The sequence below is a fragment of the Rana temporaria genome, chromosome 4, assembly GCF_905171775.1.
Source record: "Rana temporaria chromosome 4, aRanTem1.1, whole genome shotgun sequence".
NCBI lineage: Eukaryota > Metazoa > Chordata > Amphibia > Anura > Ranidae > Rana > Rana temporaria.
In genome coordinates, this window is record NC_053492.1 from 183,290,898 (window position 1) to 183,309,343 (window position 18,446).

General features: G+C 43.6%; 1 protein-coding gene across 1 annotated transcript in view; it reads right to left on the minus strand.

The window, feature by feature from the left end:
* LOC120935667 overlaps positions 1-18,446 on the minus strand; it is a 116,878-nt gene that overhangs the window by 36,201 nt on the left and 62,231 nt on the right. Inside the window, exon 14 of the mRNA XM_040347720.1 lies at positions 10,221-10,399. Within this exon, the coding sequence (XP_040203654.1) occupies positions 10,221-10,399 (179 nt within the window). The remainder of the gene's footprint in view (positions 1-10,220; positions 10,400-18,446) is intronic.

Genomic DNA, 18,446 nt, shown 5'->3' on the forward strand with positions numbered 1-18,446 from the left:
TAACAATTTTCCAGTTTTCCTGCCACAAGCATGGTAACATATGGGGCCAGATCCACAAAGAAGTTACGCTGGCGTATCTATTGATACGCCGCGTAACTTCTAGGATGCTCCAGCGTATCTTTTTTCTGTATTCAGAAAACAAGATACGCCAGAATTTTGCAAAGATACGACCAACCTAAGTCGCCTACGCCGTTGTATCTTAACTGCATATTTACACTGGCCGCTAGGGGCGTGTACGCTGATTTACGCCTAGAATATGTAAATCAGCTAGATACGCCAATTCACGAACGTAAGCCCGGCCGTCACAGTACAGATACACCGTTTACGTTAGGCTTTTTCCAGCGTAAAGTTACCCCTGCTATATGAGGCGCAGCCAATGTTAAGTATGGACGTCGGGCCAGCGTCAAATTTTCCGTCGATTACGTTGTTTGCGTAAGTTGTTCGTGAATAGGGCTGTGCGTCATTTATGTTCACGTCGAAAGCATTGGCTTTTTGCGGGTTAATTTGGAGCATGCGCACTGGGATACTTTCACGGACGGCGCATGCGCCGTTCGTAAAAAGCGTCATTTACGTGGGGTCACAATACATTAACATAAAACACGCCCACATGTTCCATATTATAATTAGGCGGGCTTACGCCGGCCTATTTACGCTACGCCGCCGCAACTTTGCTTTGAAAATACTGCACTTGCCTGTCAAAGTAGCGGCGGCGTAGCGTAACTACGATACGATACGCCTGCTTAAAATTACGCCGTTCTACGTGGATCTGGCCCTTGATGTCCAAGTTTCTTCCCTGCAGATGATTTGTGACTAAACACCTTTGCAGGATGCCCCAGACAGTGAAACTGTTTAGACTCACTGAAGGATCAACCCCTTTTGGAGATATAGGCTTGAGCCAAATTGGTATTGTCCTTGTGGAATCTGTATGCCCCTTTTCGAGTGTGACCATGCTGTAAGCCTTTCAGTCCTCTTAACATACACCTTGAGAACCATGCCCAATAACCTACATACACCTTGGAAGCCCAAAATCCACATTTTGAAATAACGGCAGCACCACATCTTGAGCCAGGTACAATGCAAAACCACCTAATTGTGAATTGGACACAGATAAGTCTCTCTGCACCCCACTGCTTGCAGTTCTGACACTCTTCAGCTGGAAGTTATGGCCATAAGGAAGGCCACCTTCAGCATGAAATTCAATAAAGAGCAGGAGTCTTTTGATTGGAAAGTTGAGGTCTGTCAAAACATCTAGGACCTAAGATAAGTTCCATGGTAGGAAGAGAACTTCATACATGCTTTGATAAACTGGACAATCAGCTCATATGACGCCTAGCAAGTACCTGCCATGGCGGATAAGGCCTCTATGTGTACCTTGAGGGTGTTTGCCCCCAAACCCGTATTCCAATCCTAACTGCAGGATGTTCGACATCTCTAGATTCAGGTGATTGAAGGAGTCTTCACTGCTCACAATCTGGCATAGGCTTACATGGTAATTTAATTTTGGGCTTTCAGCAGCATCTAAATGACTTGAGGGGAACTGCCCCAAATTTCTTGTTTGCCCCTCTCAACCTGTATGCCACCTAGTACAGTCTGCACTAGTTGGAGTTGTTGGCGTTGAATTAAAGGACTGGTCTTGGGTCAGAAGATCTCAGACCACCATTACTTCTGCTGGAAAGGATGTATGATAATTTAAAACTATTCATTGATATTATTATTTAAACATTTTTACTCTGTATTCTAAAAAGAGCTAGGTCAAGAGCTGTATATTATTAGGAAAAAAGGTACTTATATATAATATTTTTATTAAAGTAATTACAGTGCCATCACCCACATTCAGAAAGAGAAGAGACAATGGGGGTTATTTATGAAAGGCAAATCCACTTTGCACTACAAGTGCAAATTAAAAGTGCAAAGCTTGAAAGTGCACTTGGAAGTGCAGTCGCTGTAGATCTGAGGGGTAGATCTGAAATGAGGGGAAGCTCTGCTGATTTTATCATCCAATCATGTGCAAGCTAAAATGCTTTTTTTTTCCCCCTTGCATGTCCCTCTCGGATCTACAGCGACTGCACTTCCAAGTGCACTTTCACTGCAATTTCAAGTGCACTTTGCACTTGTAGGCCACTTTCACACTGAGGTGCTTCTAAACTGCTAGTAAAAACACTGGGCGCTTTTCAGGCGCTTTTGAAGAGCTTTCCATTCATTTCAATTAAGAGGGGAGTTTTTCACAGCCCTGCCAGCACACTGCCCCAGTGTGAAAGCATTCATTGATTTTAATGGAAATACGTTTTCGTGAGCTTTTTAGGTGCTGTTTTTGCGACCTCAGTGTGAAAGTGGTCGTAGTTTGCACTTGTAGTGCAAAGTGGATTTGCCTTTCCTAAATAACCCCCTTTGTAAATTAAACATGTTTAAATTACAATGGGTGTTGTTTACGAAAGGCAAATCCTCTTTGCATTACAAGTGCAAAGTGCACTTGGAAATGTAGTCACTGTAGATCTGAGGGGGACATGCAAGGAAAATTAAAAACAGCATTTTATCTTGCACATGATTGGATGATAAAATCAGCAGAGCTTCCCCTCATTTTAGATCTTCCTCTTAGATTTACAGTGACTGCACTTCCAAGTGCACTTTCAGTGAAATTTCAAGTGCACTTTGCACTTGTAGTGCAAAGTGGATTTGCCTTTTGTAAATAACCCCCTTTATGTCTTAACTGATAACATAATTGAACAGCAGAGGGTGCCAAAAGTCTGCTTACTGTGTATAGTCTGGTGAGACCTCTAGGAAACGACTCAACACTAATATTAGTCCTGGTTATTTTCCTGGTTATTTTCCAAACCATTTTTTTTTCTCTTCACAATTCTCAGCCAAGTCAAGAGTATTACATTAAAGTAAGAGGTTAGAAATGTTTTCATTTTTAAAATGGCTTGGGTTTACTTTTGCTCTTAAATTAAGATTTGACAGATTAAAATCCAATCAGAGGCTTTTATAACTACAATACCGTTCAAGGTGAGCCCATGGAGTTGAATAAATGTAATTAATAACCGGAAGCCGACCCGTCTTGTATATTTCATGGCAATGTTGGTGCAATCAAGAGGTCTATCAATAACAAGAAATATAGCAAATCCAGGCAATGTGCCAACTATGCAGCAAACCCAAATTCTTAGCAGAACGCATACACAAAAGCTCTGGGTTCTGTTTTTGAGTACTCCACCCTGCATTAAAAAAAATTGCGTGAATGCACACTTGGGCTTAGTTTACAAAATGTTCTCGGCACAATAAAGGGCATCCTTCTAAAATTTCAGACACTGCAGTGAAGGGGGAGGATTATAAAACTGCAGCATTTAATAATTCCTTTAACCTGCCACATCGACTTCACATGGAGAAGTAGGTAGCATTTCCGATGCAAGGCCATTGCCTGTGCACAACCATCCAGGTTAAATACTGTAAATGCGTAAGTAGTTGTGCAGGTAAGTAGTTGACAAATTAGTGTACAGTATACTGCCCACTGATTAGAAGAAGAAATTACAAGGGACTGGATGAACAGGCAAATATTACTGAAGGCTAAATTTAAATTTATGTAAACCCTATCGATTAAGTTTTCTTTTTTCCTCCCTTATGGTTTAAAAAATGGCCTGGTCATGAAGGGGGGAAATTTTATGGAGTTAAAGTGGTCAACACCAACTCTGAGCTGGTGTACAGGGAGACGATGATGAGTAAATCTGTACTGGGAACTCATTATGAATGGGACAGCTTCCCTCGAAGGGATGTATCCACTGATGGAAATCTGGGTGTAAAGAAAAAGGCTGGGAATACAGGTGAAGTTTTTAAACAAATATTGTAACGTCCATATTTGGGAAATGGTGAGTAATATGGGAGGCAGACCTGATGGGGAACTGGTTTTCAAGGCTGCAGTGCCTGTTGGGTGGGAAGAGCCTACTACAAAATTCCTCAGTCATGTGCCTGTTTGTGTAATGGGTGTTGTAGCCGGGAAGGGAGTTCAGTAATGCTGTACTACGCTAAGGACAGAATGTCTGGTAGGAACGCTCTGGCCTCAGTGCCACCACAGACAACAAAAGAAAAGGGTGCACCAACCTAGCGCATTTCCTCCATAAAACATATTCAAAATGTAAAAACAATAGATATACTCACAAACACATATTGTCTAAACGCCTGTCATTACAAGTGGGACCAGTCATCGCCAGGTCTAATGTAGCCTATCGCGGTACTGTGGAAAGACCAGGCGGTGTCCGTGATGGCTGATGAGTTTCGAGGGTGAACTCTCTTCCTCAGAGTTAAGGTAGTAAATGACTGTCATTTACCCTCAATGCACATACAGTACAGTATCTCACAAAAGTGAGTACACCACCAAAATTTTTGTAAATATTTTATTATATCTTTTCATGTAATAACACTGAAGAAATTACACTTTGCTACAATGTGAAGATGTGAGTGTACAGCTTGTATAACTGTAAATTTGTTGTCCCCTCAAAATAACTTAACACACAGCCACTAATGTCTAAACCTCTGGAAACAAAAACGAGTACACTCCTAAGGTAAAATGTCCAAATTGGGCCCAATTATAAATTTTCCCTCCCCGGTGTCATGCGACTTGTTAGTGTTACAAGGTCTCGGGTGTGAATGGGGAGCAGGTGTGTTAAAATTTGGTGTTATCGCTCTCACTCTCTCATACTGGTCACTGGAAGTTCAACATGGCACCTCATGGCAAAGAACTCTCTGAGGATCTGAAAAAAAACGATTGTTGCTCTACGAAAAGATGGCCTAGGCTATAAAAAGATTGCCAAGACCCTAAAACTGAGCTGCAACAAGGTGGCCAAGACCATAACGTGGTTTAACAGGACAGGTTTCACTTAGACTTGCCATGGTTGACCAAAGAAGTTGAGTGCACGTGCTCAGCGTCATATCCAGAGGTTGTCTTTGGGAAATAGACATATGAGTGCTGCCAGCATTGTTGCAGAGGTTGAAGGGGTGGGGGGTCAGCCTGTCAGTGCTCAGACCTTACGCTGCACATTGCATCAAATTGGTCTGCATGGCTATCGTCCCAGAAGGAAGCCTCTTCTAAAGATGATGCACAAGAAAGCCAGCAAACAGTTAGCTAAAGACAGGCAGACTAAGGACAAGAATTACTGGAACCATGTCCTGTGGTCTGATGAGACCAAGATAAACTTGTTTGGTTCAGATGGTGTCAAGTGTATGTGGCGGCAACCAGGTGAGGAGTACAAAGACAAGTGTCTCTTGCCTACAGTCAAGCATGGTGGTGGGAGTGTCATGGGCTGGGGCTGCATGAGCGCTGTTGGCACTGGGGAGCTGCAGTTCATTGAGGGAACCATGAATGCCAACATGTACTGTGATATACTGAAGCAGTGCATTATCCCCTCCTTTCAGAGACTGGAGCCACAGGGCAGTATTCCAACATGATAATGATCCCAAACACACCTCCTAGACGACCACTGCCTTGCTAAAGAAGCTGAAGGTAAAGGTGATGGACTTGGCAAGCATGTCTCCAGACCTAAACCCTATTGACCATCTGTGGGGCATTCTCAAATGAAAGGTGGAGGAGCGCAAGGTCGCTAACATCCACCAGTTTGGTGATGTCGTCATGGAGGAGTGGAAGAGGACTCCCATGGCAACCTGTGAAGCTCTGGTGAACTCCATGCCCAAGAGGGTTAAGGCAGTGCTGGAAAATAATGGTGGCCACACAAAATATTTACACTTTGGACCCAATTTGGACATTTTTACTTAGGGGTGTACTCGCTTTTGTTGCCAGCGGTTTAGATATTAATGGTTGTGTGTTGAGTTATTTTGAGGGGACAGCAAATTTACCCTGTTATACGAGCTGTACACTCACTACTTTACATTGTAACAAAGTGTAATTTCTTGGGTGTTGTCACATGAAAAAATATAATAAAATATTTACAAACATGTGAGTGGTGTACTCACTTTTGTGAGATACTATATAAACACCCATCCAGCAGCTCCACCCCTAAGATATTTTTGCTGCATGGGTGTATACAGTATATGTTCATTGAGGGTGTATGACAGTCATTTACTACCCTGGCTCTGAGAAAGAGGGTTCACCCTCGAAACACACCAGCCATCACAGACGCCACCTGGTCTTTCCACAGTACCAATAGACTAAATTACACTTGAAGGTGACTTGTCCCACTTGGTATGAAATGCGTTTAGACAATATGTGTCTGTGAGTATATCTATTGTTTTTTTTAACTTTTAGAATACATTTTTATAGAGGTAATGCACTGGGTCGGTGCGCCCTTTTCTTTTGTTGTCTTTTTTTTTTTTTAAAGGATGTTTATTGAAACATATGTAAAAAAAAAAAACAGGGTTGCACACATTTTTCTTTTTCATAACACAATACAGAAAAATAAAAGAAAATAAACCATGCTACAGTCTCTCCATTAAGAACAACAATGCGCTGCAATAATACAATTAAAGAATAACTGTAAACTCTCACACTCCACAACCCATTCCAGTGCAAACAATGAACCATCCCAGAACCTACTCATCCTCCCCCTATTGTGGGGGTCTATTGATCAAGCTGTGTACATTTACCCCCAACTTTTTAAATAAGCAACCTGTCCATCACCAATTCAAGTGGGGCTAGCCCCGGCGTATTTAGCCAGGGAGCCCATAGCAAATCAAACCTCCCCCGTTGACCCCTGTGCTGGTATATATAAATTTCTCTGCCCGGAGAGTGAATTCCATCTGAGCTATCCATTCACCCAACCTGGGGGGTTCCACATCCTTCCAATGACTGAGGATAAGTTTACGGGCTTGAAAGAGGGCCCTACCAATGGCTTTCTTCGAATTATCCTCAAGTGGCAGATCATCTATAATACCCAAAATACACACTTTAGGGGTCTGTGGTACCTGAACCACAAACACCTCATTCAGGGTTTTAAGAACCCCCGTCCCTTTTGTTGTCTTTCAGTCTATAAGGATACTCAATATCCTAGGAGGGCAGCAAGACAATTGGCGCAGAGAAAAAATCTTTACACTGTGTACCTCTTGCTTAGTGTTACTAAACCCACAACAGTAGCATGCTTGTTATACTCACTGTGGAACTTAAGAGGTTAATCCTCTGCATTGTGTAAAAAGGCTGTTTTATCCTGTATGCACTGATCCTTCCCTCCTGCATTGTCTATCTGGGGAAGGCCAGCTAAAACAGGCAGGGTAGCCAACCTGCACATGCTCAGTTGTGTCTTTTATGCTGGATAGAACATTCGGTTGTTCTCAGAGCTAGCCAGGTCACATGATATTGGTATCATACATGTGGGAATCTCCTCCTACCTGAACTCTCAGCACTGGAGAAACTGCAGTTTATCACTAACCGTGGTATACAAATCAGCCAAAAAGGTATATAGTGGCAATATTTTAATGTGAAAAGAAGATTTATAAGCTGTGGGCACCGTGGGTGGGGGCAGATGAACTGTTTTCATATTTCTGGGTTTAGTAACACTTTAACCATTGTGAGCACAGGATAATGGTTTTTGAACTCAGTACCACCACCTAAGCCAGATTCATATACATGAATCTGTCACAAAAAACACAACAATTTAGGTGCAGAGGTGCAAAAGAATGCTAAAGAAAGTCAACGACATCCCTTATGATTTCTTCCCAAAGTGTTTTACAGGCAGGGTCACCAGGTGAAAATAAAGAAAATATAACCTTAGAAAAGGAAACTAATATAACCAGAACATCTAAAGACCGGTAAGCTGGAAATAAATTTGTGTTCCTGAGTGCAGATAAAAAACTGGCCAAAAATACAAGCTTTTTTTTATCTAGTAGATATGCAGATTTATACCATATGTCTGTGTCAACACACATTGATGCTAAAATTTTATTTATATTGTAGCATTTGAATTGTCACAGAAATTAGGTAGTTTAGAGCAATGACACCATACATGCTGAAGGTTTTACACTTCTTGAAAGTCCAGAAAAAGTCGACACATGGCAGGACCTAATTAAAGTATAAAGGCTTTATGGAAAAATAGGGTTAAAATCTGTAAAATCAGACCTGCTTATGTGTTTCAGCCAAGAGATCTAAGACATCCATACATGCTTTTTTTTTTTTAACCATTGAGTGCAATGAAAAAAAATAACACAATTTTACCATTTACACACTCGATTGAGTTATTGTATTCTGACAGCGGAAATCACTGACCAGTGCTACTAGCTATAGCTAGCAGGACTGAGTGGTAGGGAAAACCCAACAGGGTGGTTGTACAGAAGTCGATTGGTAGATCGACTTCTGTACAACCAGCCTACCCATACATGGATCAAAAATGTATCTGGTCCCTGCTCAATCAGCCGATTTTTGATCCATATATGGCCAGCATTAGTCACAGCTATGACTAAGGCTGCTAGGCCTAAATACGTTTCATTCTTTGGATTTTAACCCTATGTTCCAATAAAGCCTTCAAATGTTTTATTGCATCCTGCCGTGGGCTAACTTTTGCTTTCTTTACTTGAACCTTGCCTACAGCGGAGGTTGTCTTAGCACTAGTGTATCTTGTTTACCTGCATTGGAGACTGGCTTGCGCACAATGGATCTCTTTTGTCTGTATACAGTTTTTGAAGCAGAAAGGGTAATGTTAGTTTACAACAGAATGCCTGAAGAGCACTTCCTTGAAGTTATCTGGCTGCCAGAAGAAGACCACTCCAAGAAGCAGGCAGAAGAGACACCCTGTAAAGTAAAAACTACTCTCCCTTCTCATTTGATACCTATCCCTTACATTGCTCCTTCTCTCTCCTTATACAGTGGGTCTGTATTCCTAACCTACTCCCACACAGCGGGCAAGATGGCTGCACAAATCTCACAGGATTTTTGGCATCCATCGTAAGATGCCAGCTTTGCCAGGATGTCTGCCTTGGAGCCCATAATAGGAGCCAAGTTAGTTGCCAATGGTCTCCTGCTAACTTGAAGAAATGGCACAACTCCACCTTCAGATCTGTGTTTAAACCACAGCCCAACATCTGCTTACACTGTCTATGTACTCAGAAGACACTCTTGCTCCAGCTTTGTCTATTGAGAACAAGAGCTGTTTTCCAAGAAATCCAGCCTAACCCAATCAATTTACTTTTTCCTGACACAATGAGACATGCTAGTCAGGTTTTCTTTATGCATCTAACAGTGCCCACAGGTATCCAGACACATTCCCAATATTGGCAAGACTAGCAGGAAGAAAATGTTCCTCAATCAGTGCTTGTATTACTGAAAATCTATGCAGTATAATGATACTACCTTGATTATATTTGATCTTTAAGGAAACTTTTTTGCTCTGTGGATCTAATGAGTAACATTACATTTCCCTCTAACACAGTGGTTCTCAACCTGGGGGTCGGGACCCCCATGGGGGTCAAATGAAGATTTACCAGGGGTCACCAAATCCTGGGCTGTTCCTGAAGCCTGTACCACTCTCCCAGCCCTTTCGTGGGCTGCCCAGTACGGCTGTCCCTGGAGCCTGTGGAAGCCCAGCTGGGCTGTTCCTGGAGCCCGCGGCCGCCCACTCAGCCTCTTCACAGCCTCCCATTCAGTTCATGGCATGGGTGGGGGGCAGAGACTAGAGGTCAGAGGGACTGCAGACACTAGAGAGAGGGATTGGGGGAAAAACAAGAAATTAGAATAGAGAGAGATAAAAGGGAAAGAAAGGAGAACAAAGAGAGAGAGAGGTACATCCTAAACTGTACCATAAGGGGTTTTTAATATTGTACGAGTGGAAGGGACTCAGGGAGCTCTAAATGTCCTGGGTTAGGGGTGCAAATTACTTGTCTTGCCTTGGGTGCTGACAACCCACACTACGAAAATAATTTTTTTCTTGGGCGTACACACGCCCAAGAAACTCGACGGGCAAAACACATCGTTTTGCTCGTCGAGTTCCTTGTGAAGCCTCCGAGGATCTCGGCGAGCCAACTTTTCCCATTGACTAACGAGGAAATAGAGAACATGTTCTCTTTTTGGCCCGACCAGATCCTCGTCGGTTTCCTCGATGAAAAGTGTACACATGACCGGTTTTCTCGGCAGAATACGTCTCCCATCGAGTTTCTGGCTAAATTCTGCCGGGAAAAACCGTCGTGTGTACGGGGCCTTAGGGGTCCCCACAACTTGGGAAATTTTATTAAGGGGTCACGGCACTAGAAGGTTGAGAACCACTGCTCTAACATAAATAATTTTGTATTGTACTGACCTGGCGAGTGGCATTCACTATTTGGTCCAAATCAAAGTAGTATAGATGACTCCCCTGCGTGTTCATTTTTTCAATAGCAAAGTGTACAAAGTTCAGTATTTCTTCATTGTTTGTGTCTAGTGAATGAGGACAACCAAGGCATTGGTGATGAACTGCAGTCACATGGGCTTCCAATGGCACTGAGGAAAATAAATGACATATTACTTTAATTACAATAAGTCCTGTTTGACATTTTAGGGCCCATTCACAACAGTGCACTGTATATGCCTGACCACCCTGAAATCAAATGAAAAGTAGCACAGTGTTCTGCCTGCTGTATAAAAATTACAGATTATTATTATACAGTATATCAAGCTTACCCAACAAAATTCAGCCCATATTTTTGCTATTCATTTCACACCTTTACAGTAATGTTCATAAATGCTGAAGGAGTTAAACCCATAAAAACCAACATTCAGTCCAAAAATGTTTATTATGCTCCCCAGGACTCCATAAACCCATTCTACAGTATGGTGACACACAGGACAAGAATGTATTATCTTTCTCCCCTGCCATTCTTCCCAGAATTTGATTACTGGAAAACTATTATTTAAAATATAGCTGAAAGCAATCAACTGGTTCTGAACAAGCTTCTCAGTCTGTATAAATGTCACAAAGTAACATAGTTAGTCTGGTTTAAAAAAGACACAAGTCTATCTAGTTCAAAACAATAACACTGAAGAACGTATTAAAATGTATTAAATCACATTTAGTTTGTAGTTGTATATGTTTGGGACTGAAAATATTCTCTACAGTAATGATTGGTAGCCATAAGCTATATAATTTAGGCAAATTAAGCAGGGAAACATATTTATTTTTACCCACTAGCAAATATGTGGCCACTCATGAGTGAGTTATTATAGACTGAATCGTTTTTGGCCTCTAGGTGACACATATAACACATCAGTATTCATTACTGCCCAATCAAACAATATTTTAGTTGGACAAGTATTACTTAGTCACAGAGTGTAGCTGATTGAGGACAAAGAAAACAAGAAGACTTAAAGCTGTTGTAAAGGCAGAAGTATTTAAAAAAAGAAACCTTCTGTGTGTATCAGCCCCTCTCAGCACCCCCTAGTACTTACCTGAGACCCATCTCTCTCCAGTGATGTCCAGGAGTGTCTTAGTTGTCCATTACTCCCCTCATGATTGGCTGTGACAATACAGCAGCGTCATTGCCTCAAACAGCTGTAGTCATTTAGCCAATCAGAGGACAGATGGGGTGGGGCCGGGTCGGGGCTCTGTGTCTAAATGGGCACACGGAGCTGTAACTTGGCTCGGGTGCCCCCATAGGAAGCTGCTAGCTATTGGGGCACTCTATAGGAGGGAGAGGCCAGGAGCAGCAAATAGGGACCTGAGAAAAGGAGGATCCAGGCTTCTCTGTGCAAAACAAAGTATAACATGTTTGTTATGTAAAAAGCAAACAAAAAAAACAAACTAAAAACAAAACAAAATGAGACTTTACAATGACTTTATGACTTTATGTTCGAAGGAAAAAATACTGTAGGTAGAGTGGGACTAAGCATGGCAGGAGGGCAGTAAGGAGAATAATGGTAGGGCTATAATAACTGATTGCTGCTGAAAGGTAAATAAAAGACAGCACTGGGATAGGATGCAGAGAAAAAAAGTTGTCATGGACTAAAGCGTGAAAAGATAGGTGTCAGAAAGATAGCTGATAGTGGAGTGGGTGGAGGGGGTCACGTATGAGCCATCATTTCCCCCTGTTTGCTCTAGTCATGACACACCTTCAACTAGTGGTATGACCAGAGCTTTTTTTAACAGGAACGCGGGGAACACAGTCCTGGCAGCCCAGCAATGAATGTATGTAATGGTAAGAGATATTGGGGAGTGCTAAAGGGTCTATTGATGCTGGCTGCTAAGGGATCGATTGTCACTAGGAGGATATGTTGTTGCGGAAGGTCTATTGTTGCTGGGGGATCTATTTTTGTGGCAGGTCTATTGTTGCTGGGAGGAACTACTGTTGCTTAGAAGGATCTACTGTTGAGGGAGAGGTCTCCTTATGCTGGCTGCTGAGAGATCAATTGTTGCTGGCTGCAGGGGATTTATTTTACTGATTTTCTGGTTTTCATTAACACTTGTACATTTGGTTCTGTATTCTAAAAAAAAGGGCGATATTGGGAGGTGGGTAGGGGGTGGAACCAAGGGAAGGTGCTCTGAGGTGGAGACAATGGGTGACAAAAAAGCCCTGGGTATGACTTAGCCAAAGTAGTGGGACTTACTATTATGGGACAGGTCTTACAAGTTAGCACATAGAGAACTGCATATAAAATGATAGGAGATATTTAGCTCTGAACTTCATGTCCTCTATAGCAGGCAGGGGACAGTGCAATGTACCATGACAGCATACCAAAGAATGGATAACATTATAGAGAATGGGGAGCACAGAAGTGCAGAGATACTAGTGTAGCGGGGTCATTCTGTCAGAGACTAATGACAAGCCTGAATCCCCGCTGGAACTTTATCCACGCTTGTAAATATGTATGATACCTTTAAGAAGTTATGCATTGTGGGATTAGAAGTAGCGGGAGATATGGACTCCATTGACTCTTCGGAGAAACAGATTACGCTTCCCACTATGCCCTGCATTACTGGAACATGTGACACCTCCGCACAGACTTATGGGGGAGGTTACTTAAGGGAAAAAAGGGGCTGATCTCGCTCTCTCGGGACCTGCATCTTCTCCTCTCCCTATGGACTCCATTGACTCTTCGGAGAAACAGATTACGCTTCCCACTATGCCCTGCATTACTGGAACATGTGACACCTCCGCACAGACTTATGGGGGAGGTTACTTAAGGGAAAGAAGGGGCTGATCTCGCTCTCTCGGGACCTGCATCTTCTCCTTTGCAGAGCTGTGGAGAACAGCCCAGTCGTTCTGCTAGGCCTGAAGCCTGGGCCTGGATCCATCGGGAGACCAACTATCCGGAGGGAAGCAAGACCACAGTATCCAGCTCATGTTCTAGGAGACCGGAGAAGCCGTCCAGCTGACGATTGAAACAGTGGAGAGCCTGGTACCGGAAACCCTCGTGCTGTGGAACAGTGATCTACCAACACGTCTTTGAGAAGAATACAGGCGGGTCGGGCCTGTCCTGGTGAGAGAGCACCTGCTCAACTTCCAACTCTCCCTTTAGACAGATAACTTAGTGCCACCCTACAAGCCGGAGACACGTGTTTGGCATCTAGCTGAAACTTAGAGGCCCACCAGTTTAATAGTCATTACGCAGAAGTGGCTGACGCTGACAAGCGATCAGTTCACCAACGCTGTTATTCAGGAATACCTTGTTTGACTAACTTTATTCTATCGCTTACCACTTGTGGATTACAAATCTAAAGTGCACCAACGGCCGCAACGTGGTTTTGTTCTCGAGAGGATCTTTCGATAGCTGTTCTGCAGGACTGCCCGCTAGGGGGAGCCCGCGAACATAGACTGCCTATATTAGTTTAACTGAATGGTACCATTCCTTAGCTTAGATCTTTTCCTTATCATTATTTACTGACCCTCGCAAGGGCCCTTGCAGAGTCATTGTGTGTCATTGCATAACAGTTGTTGACTTGTAATTTAAACCCATGTTTGCTCTCTCTAGTCTACTTAAAGTAAACTCATTCTCTTTGGTTTAAATATATTAACTGTGTGAAGTGTATTTTCTCATCTGGAGGAACCACCCATCAAAGCAGGTAATACTGTCATTATACATTATATGCCTGCTATTGTGACCCCAGCCAAGCAGAGGTCCCAATACACTCACTAGACATCCGATGTGTCAAGGGAGGGTTCGAGCCAGTTAAATAGGGGTGAGTCAAATCTAATCAGCGGCTCCTTTGGGGGTAGCGCTACACTAGAAAACACAAAAGTTTAAATATGTAAGATATTAGAAGGCTCAGAGCAGCAGATAGAAATCAGGGTATAAAGCAGTATAAATAGGTGCACAGATCATCTGTGGGGTGATGCCTGCAAGAGAGACTATTGCATGCAGTGGAGGAAGTATGGCCACAGCACATGGCACAATATAGAATGGTGTAGAATAGATGGTGAATAAAGCTGGTGGAATACAACGTTTGAACAGTAGGGGGAGAACTGTCAGAAAAATTGGCTAAGACATTGGATGGTGAACTGCCAGAGAACAGAGTATGGACAAGGGAGAGCTACCAGAATTTGAACAATGGAGAGGAGCTGACTGAGAACATAGTATGGACAAGAAAGAACAACCAGAATGTGGACAAATGGAGGGAGAGCTGAAAGAGAATATAGTATGGACAAGGGATAGCTACCAGAATGTGGACAATGGAGAGGAGCTGACAGGGAACATAGCATGGACAAGGATATTTAAAGAAAAACTGTGTCACCACATAAGATACACTATGCCACATCCTATTAATTCTGGGAACAAGTTTTGCAAAGATAAAACTAATAAAGATGTATAATTGTGCCTAAAAAAGTCAGTGTTCTCATTTCATCATATGCAGGGCCGGTGCAAGGATTGTTGCCAACTCAGGCGAAGGTGCTTCTTGCCGCACTGCCCCCCCCCCCGGCGCGCGCGCGCACAGGGCACAACACATCAGGGTACAGTGCACATCAGGGCACAGGGCACAGCACATCAGAGCACATGAGGGCACAGTGAACATCAGGGCATAGTACATCAGGGTACAGCACACCAGGCCACATCAGGGTAAAGGGCACAGCACATCAGGGCACACGACATTGAGGCACAGCAGACTGGGGCACAGGACATCAGGGCACGGGACATCAGGACACATGGCACATCAGGGCACGGGGCACTTGGTGCACATCAGGGCATATTGGCACACATCGGGGCATATTGGGGCACATTGGGGCACAGCGTTTACCTGGTAGCCAGTATGCAGGAAGCATCTGTGATAAGTTCTCTCTCATGTCACGCTACCCCGGGGGCCTCTCCTGTCTTCTCGTCCATCCCAGATGATGTCACAAGCAAATGGGGATGGACGAGAAGAGAGGAGGGGCGGCCGAGCAGCGTGACATGAGAGAGAACCTATCACACACACTGCCAGTGTGGCTGCAGCACTCCCCTCCCTCCTCCTCTACACTTCACCGCCACTGCCACGTAGCCAAGGTGGATGAGACAGACAGTGAGACTGTCTGTCACACACACACACACTGACCTAGCGCTGGCCCTGTGCACATGTGCTTCATTCAAACTGCCTGAGTGCGTAGACCCTGAAGGAAGACCAGGTGAAGGTGGAAGCCCTGGCAGCCATGACAGCACGCCCTCAGACTGAGAGTTTTGGCTAAATAAATCTACTGTAATGTGCTAGTTCCTGGTGCATACTAGAACATTATGGTGTAGGCTTGCAGTGGGGGCCTTTTTAATTCCATTAATACCACTTTAGGAGACCATTCACAGAAGCAGGTGTGCATTCTACAATGTTGTGTGTGGTGTAGGAGGGCAGTGTGATGCTTGGCTACTTTTAAAACTGAAGGTCCCAACTCCTTATTGTTACTTGCATTTGATATGTTACATTATATTTAAGAATCCGGTACCTATTTTTTTTTTTTATGTACATACATGTCAGTTGTTGTATTTCAATAAAAGAAAAACTGACCAGGGGGTGTGTATATGAAAGCAGACACCCTCCATGCTGTGGAAGGAAGAGGTGGGGGCTGAAGGGAGGAGTGAGTGGCTGGGGCTGCTGTGACACCAATCAGGGCTTTCCGCCATACAGGAGAAGGGGATTCCTGGGAAGAAATCTGCAGCCTCACTGTATGCCCCATCTGCTGTCAGCGTGTTTGGAGCTGGAGGGCAGACAATGAAGAGCAGTGGGGCGTCCCCTCCCACCCCGACACAGGTGACCCCCGGCAGTCCTTAGCCCCCAGTCCCCGCCTTCCCCGCCCTCTATCCCCGCACACATTACCTATAAATACCCGGTAGAGCTGGGCACCGTCCGCCATCATTCATCCACAGCTCCTTCCCGACAGCAACAGGTGGAGCGGAGAACCAGAAGAAGCTCAGCGCCCGAGGAAGTGTGTTTTAGTGTGAAACTAGTTGAGCAGTAATTCCTCATTTTGGGCTGCAACAGCCCCTGATCGATTGTCACCATACAGAACTTCTACTGGTGTCATATATAATCATATTCTGTATCGAGGAACCTAGCAAATCCTATAGGTGCAATTGGTATATCTATTAGGGTTGAGCGAACCCAAACTGTAAAGTTCGGGTTCGTACCGGACATTTGGGTTTTTGGTACCCGAGCCCGAACCTGAACAATTTGCTGTAAGTTCGGCTTCGGGTTCGGTGTTCGGCAATGTAATGGCGCGCTGCAGGGCAGCCAATCACCATTTGTTTTATTTGTGTGACCTAGAAGCCATCACAGCCATGCCTACTAATGGCATGGCTGTGATTGGCCAGTGCAGCATGTGACCCAACCTCTATATAAGCTAGAGGCACATAGCACAGCACGTCACTCTGCTTTAGTTAGGGTAGGGAAAGGCTGCTGCTGCTTGTAGGGAGAGAAATATATAGGAGTCAGACTGTCCTGCTTCAGAAATCAAATTACACCAGCACTGCATATGTTCCTGTGAGATACTCTGCATTAGATACTTTAGGGCAGTGGTCTCAAAGTACCGGCCCGCGGACCAGTTATAAATGGCCCGCAGGCAGGGCAGAAGTGGGGGGAGCAAAGAGGAAAACATTTTTTATTTTTTTGTGAGCTGGCGCCATCTGGTGGTGAGCCGTTGGTATTACAAGTTATTACCACCAGATGTGAGCTGGCGCCATCTGGTGGTGGCCGTTGGCATTACAAGTTAAACAGCAATTCTAATGTCATTTTACACTATTTTCACTGCCATCTTCTTCCCTCTAATTAGAACCCCCAAACATTACATATATTTTTTATCCTAACACCCTAGAGAATAAAATGGCGATCGTTGCAATACTTTCTGTTACGCCGTATTTGCGCAGCGGTCTTACAAGCGCACTTTTTTGGGAAAAAATTACACTTTTTTTAATTAAAAAATAAGACAACAGTAAAGTTATCCCCATTTTTTTTAATATTATGAAAGATAATGTTACACCGAGTAAATTCATACCCAACAGGTCACGCTTCAAAATTGTGTCCGCTCGTGGAATGCCGACAAACTTTTTTACCCTTTAAAATCTTCATGGGCGACGTTTAAAAAAATCTACAGGTTGCATGTTTTAAGTTACAGAGGAGGTCTAGTGCTAGAATTATTGCTCTCGCTCTACCAATTGCGGCGATACCTCACATGTGTGGTTTGAACACCGTTTACATATGTGGGCGCTGCTCACATATGCGTTCGCTTCTGCGCGCAAGCTCGTCGGGACGGGGTGCGTTTTCTGGCTCCTAACTTTTTTTGCTGGCTCCTAGATTCCAAGCAAATTTGTCAAACCCTGACTTACACCAGTGCTGGTGGTAATAATGCGCTCGCTGACACCAGTGCTGGGGGTTAATAATGTGTTCGCTGACACCAGTACTGTTGTTTTTGAAGTTTGAAAGTTTGCATGCGGCCCCCCATGGCATATGAAAACTTGTCTTGTGGCCCTCAGGTAATTTGAGTTTGAGACCCCTGCTTTAGGGAAAGGTTCCTGATTGTGCTTATAGGGACAGAAATATATAGGAGTCAGTGCTGCTTCTGAAATCATATTACACCAGCGCTGCATATGTTCCTGTGAGATACTCTGCATTAGATACTTTAGGGAAAGGTTCCTGATTGTGCTTATAGGGACAGACATATATAGGAGTTAGTCCTGCTTCATAAATCATATTACACCAGAGCTGCATATGTCCCTGTGAGATACTCTGCATTAGATACTTTAGGGAAAGGTTCATGATTGTGCTTATAGGGACAATAATATAGGAGTCAATCCTGCTTCAGAAATCATATTACACCAGCGCTGCATATGTTCCTGTGAGATACTCTGCATTAGATACTTTAGGGAAAGGTTACTGATTTTGCTTATAGGGACAGAAATATATAGGAGTCAGTCCTGCTTCAGAAATCAAATTACACCAGCACTGCATATGTTACTGTGAGATACACCCTTTAGATACTTTTCTTCTATTGTGCTATTCAAAAAACATCCATTTAGGGCAAAAAAAAATTTTTTTTGCAGTGTTTCCTCTAGTGTTTGCAGTTTTTCCTCCATATCTGTACATGTGAGATAAACACTT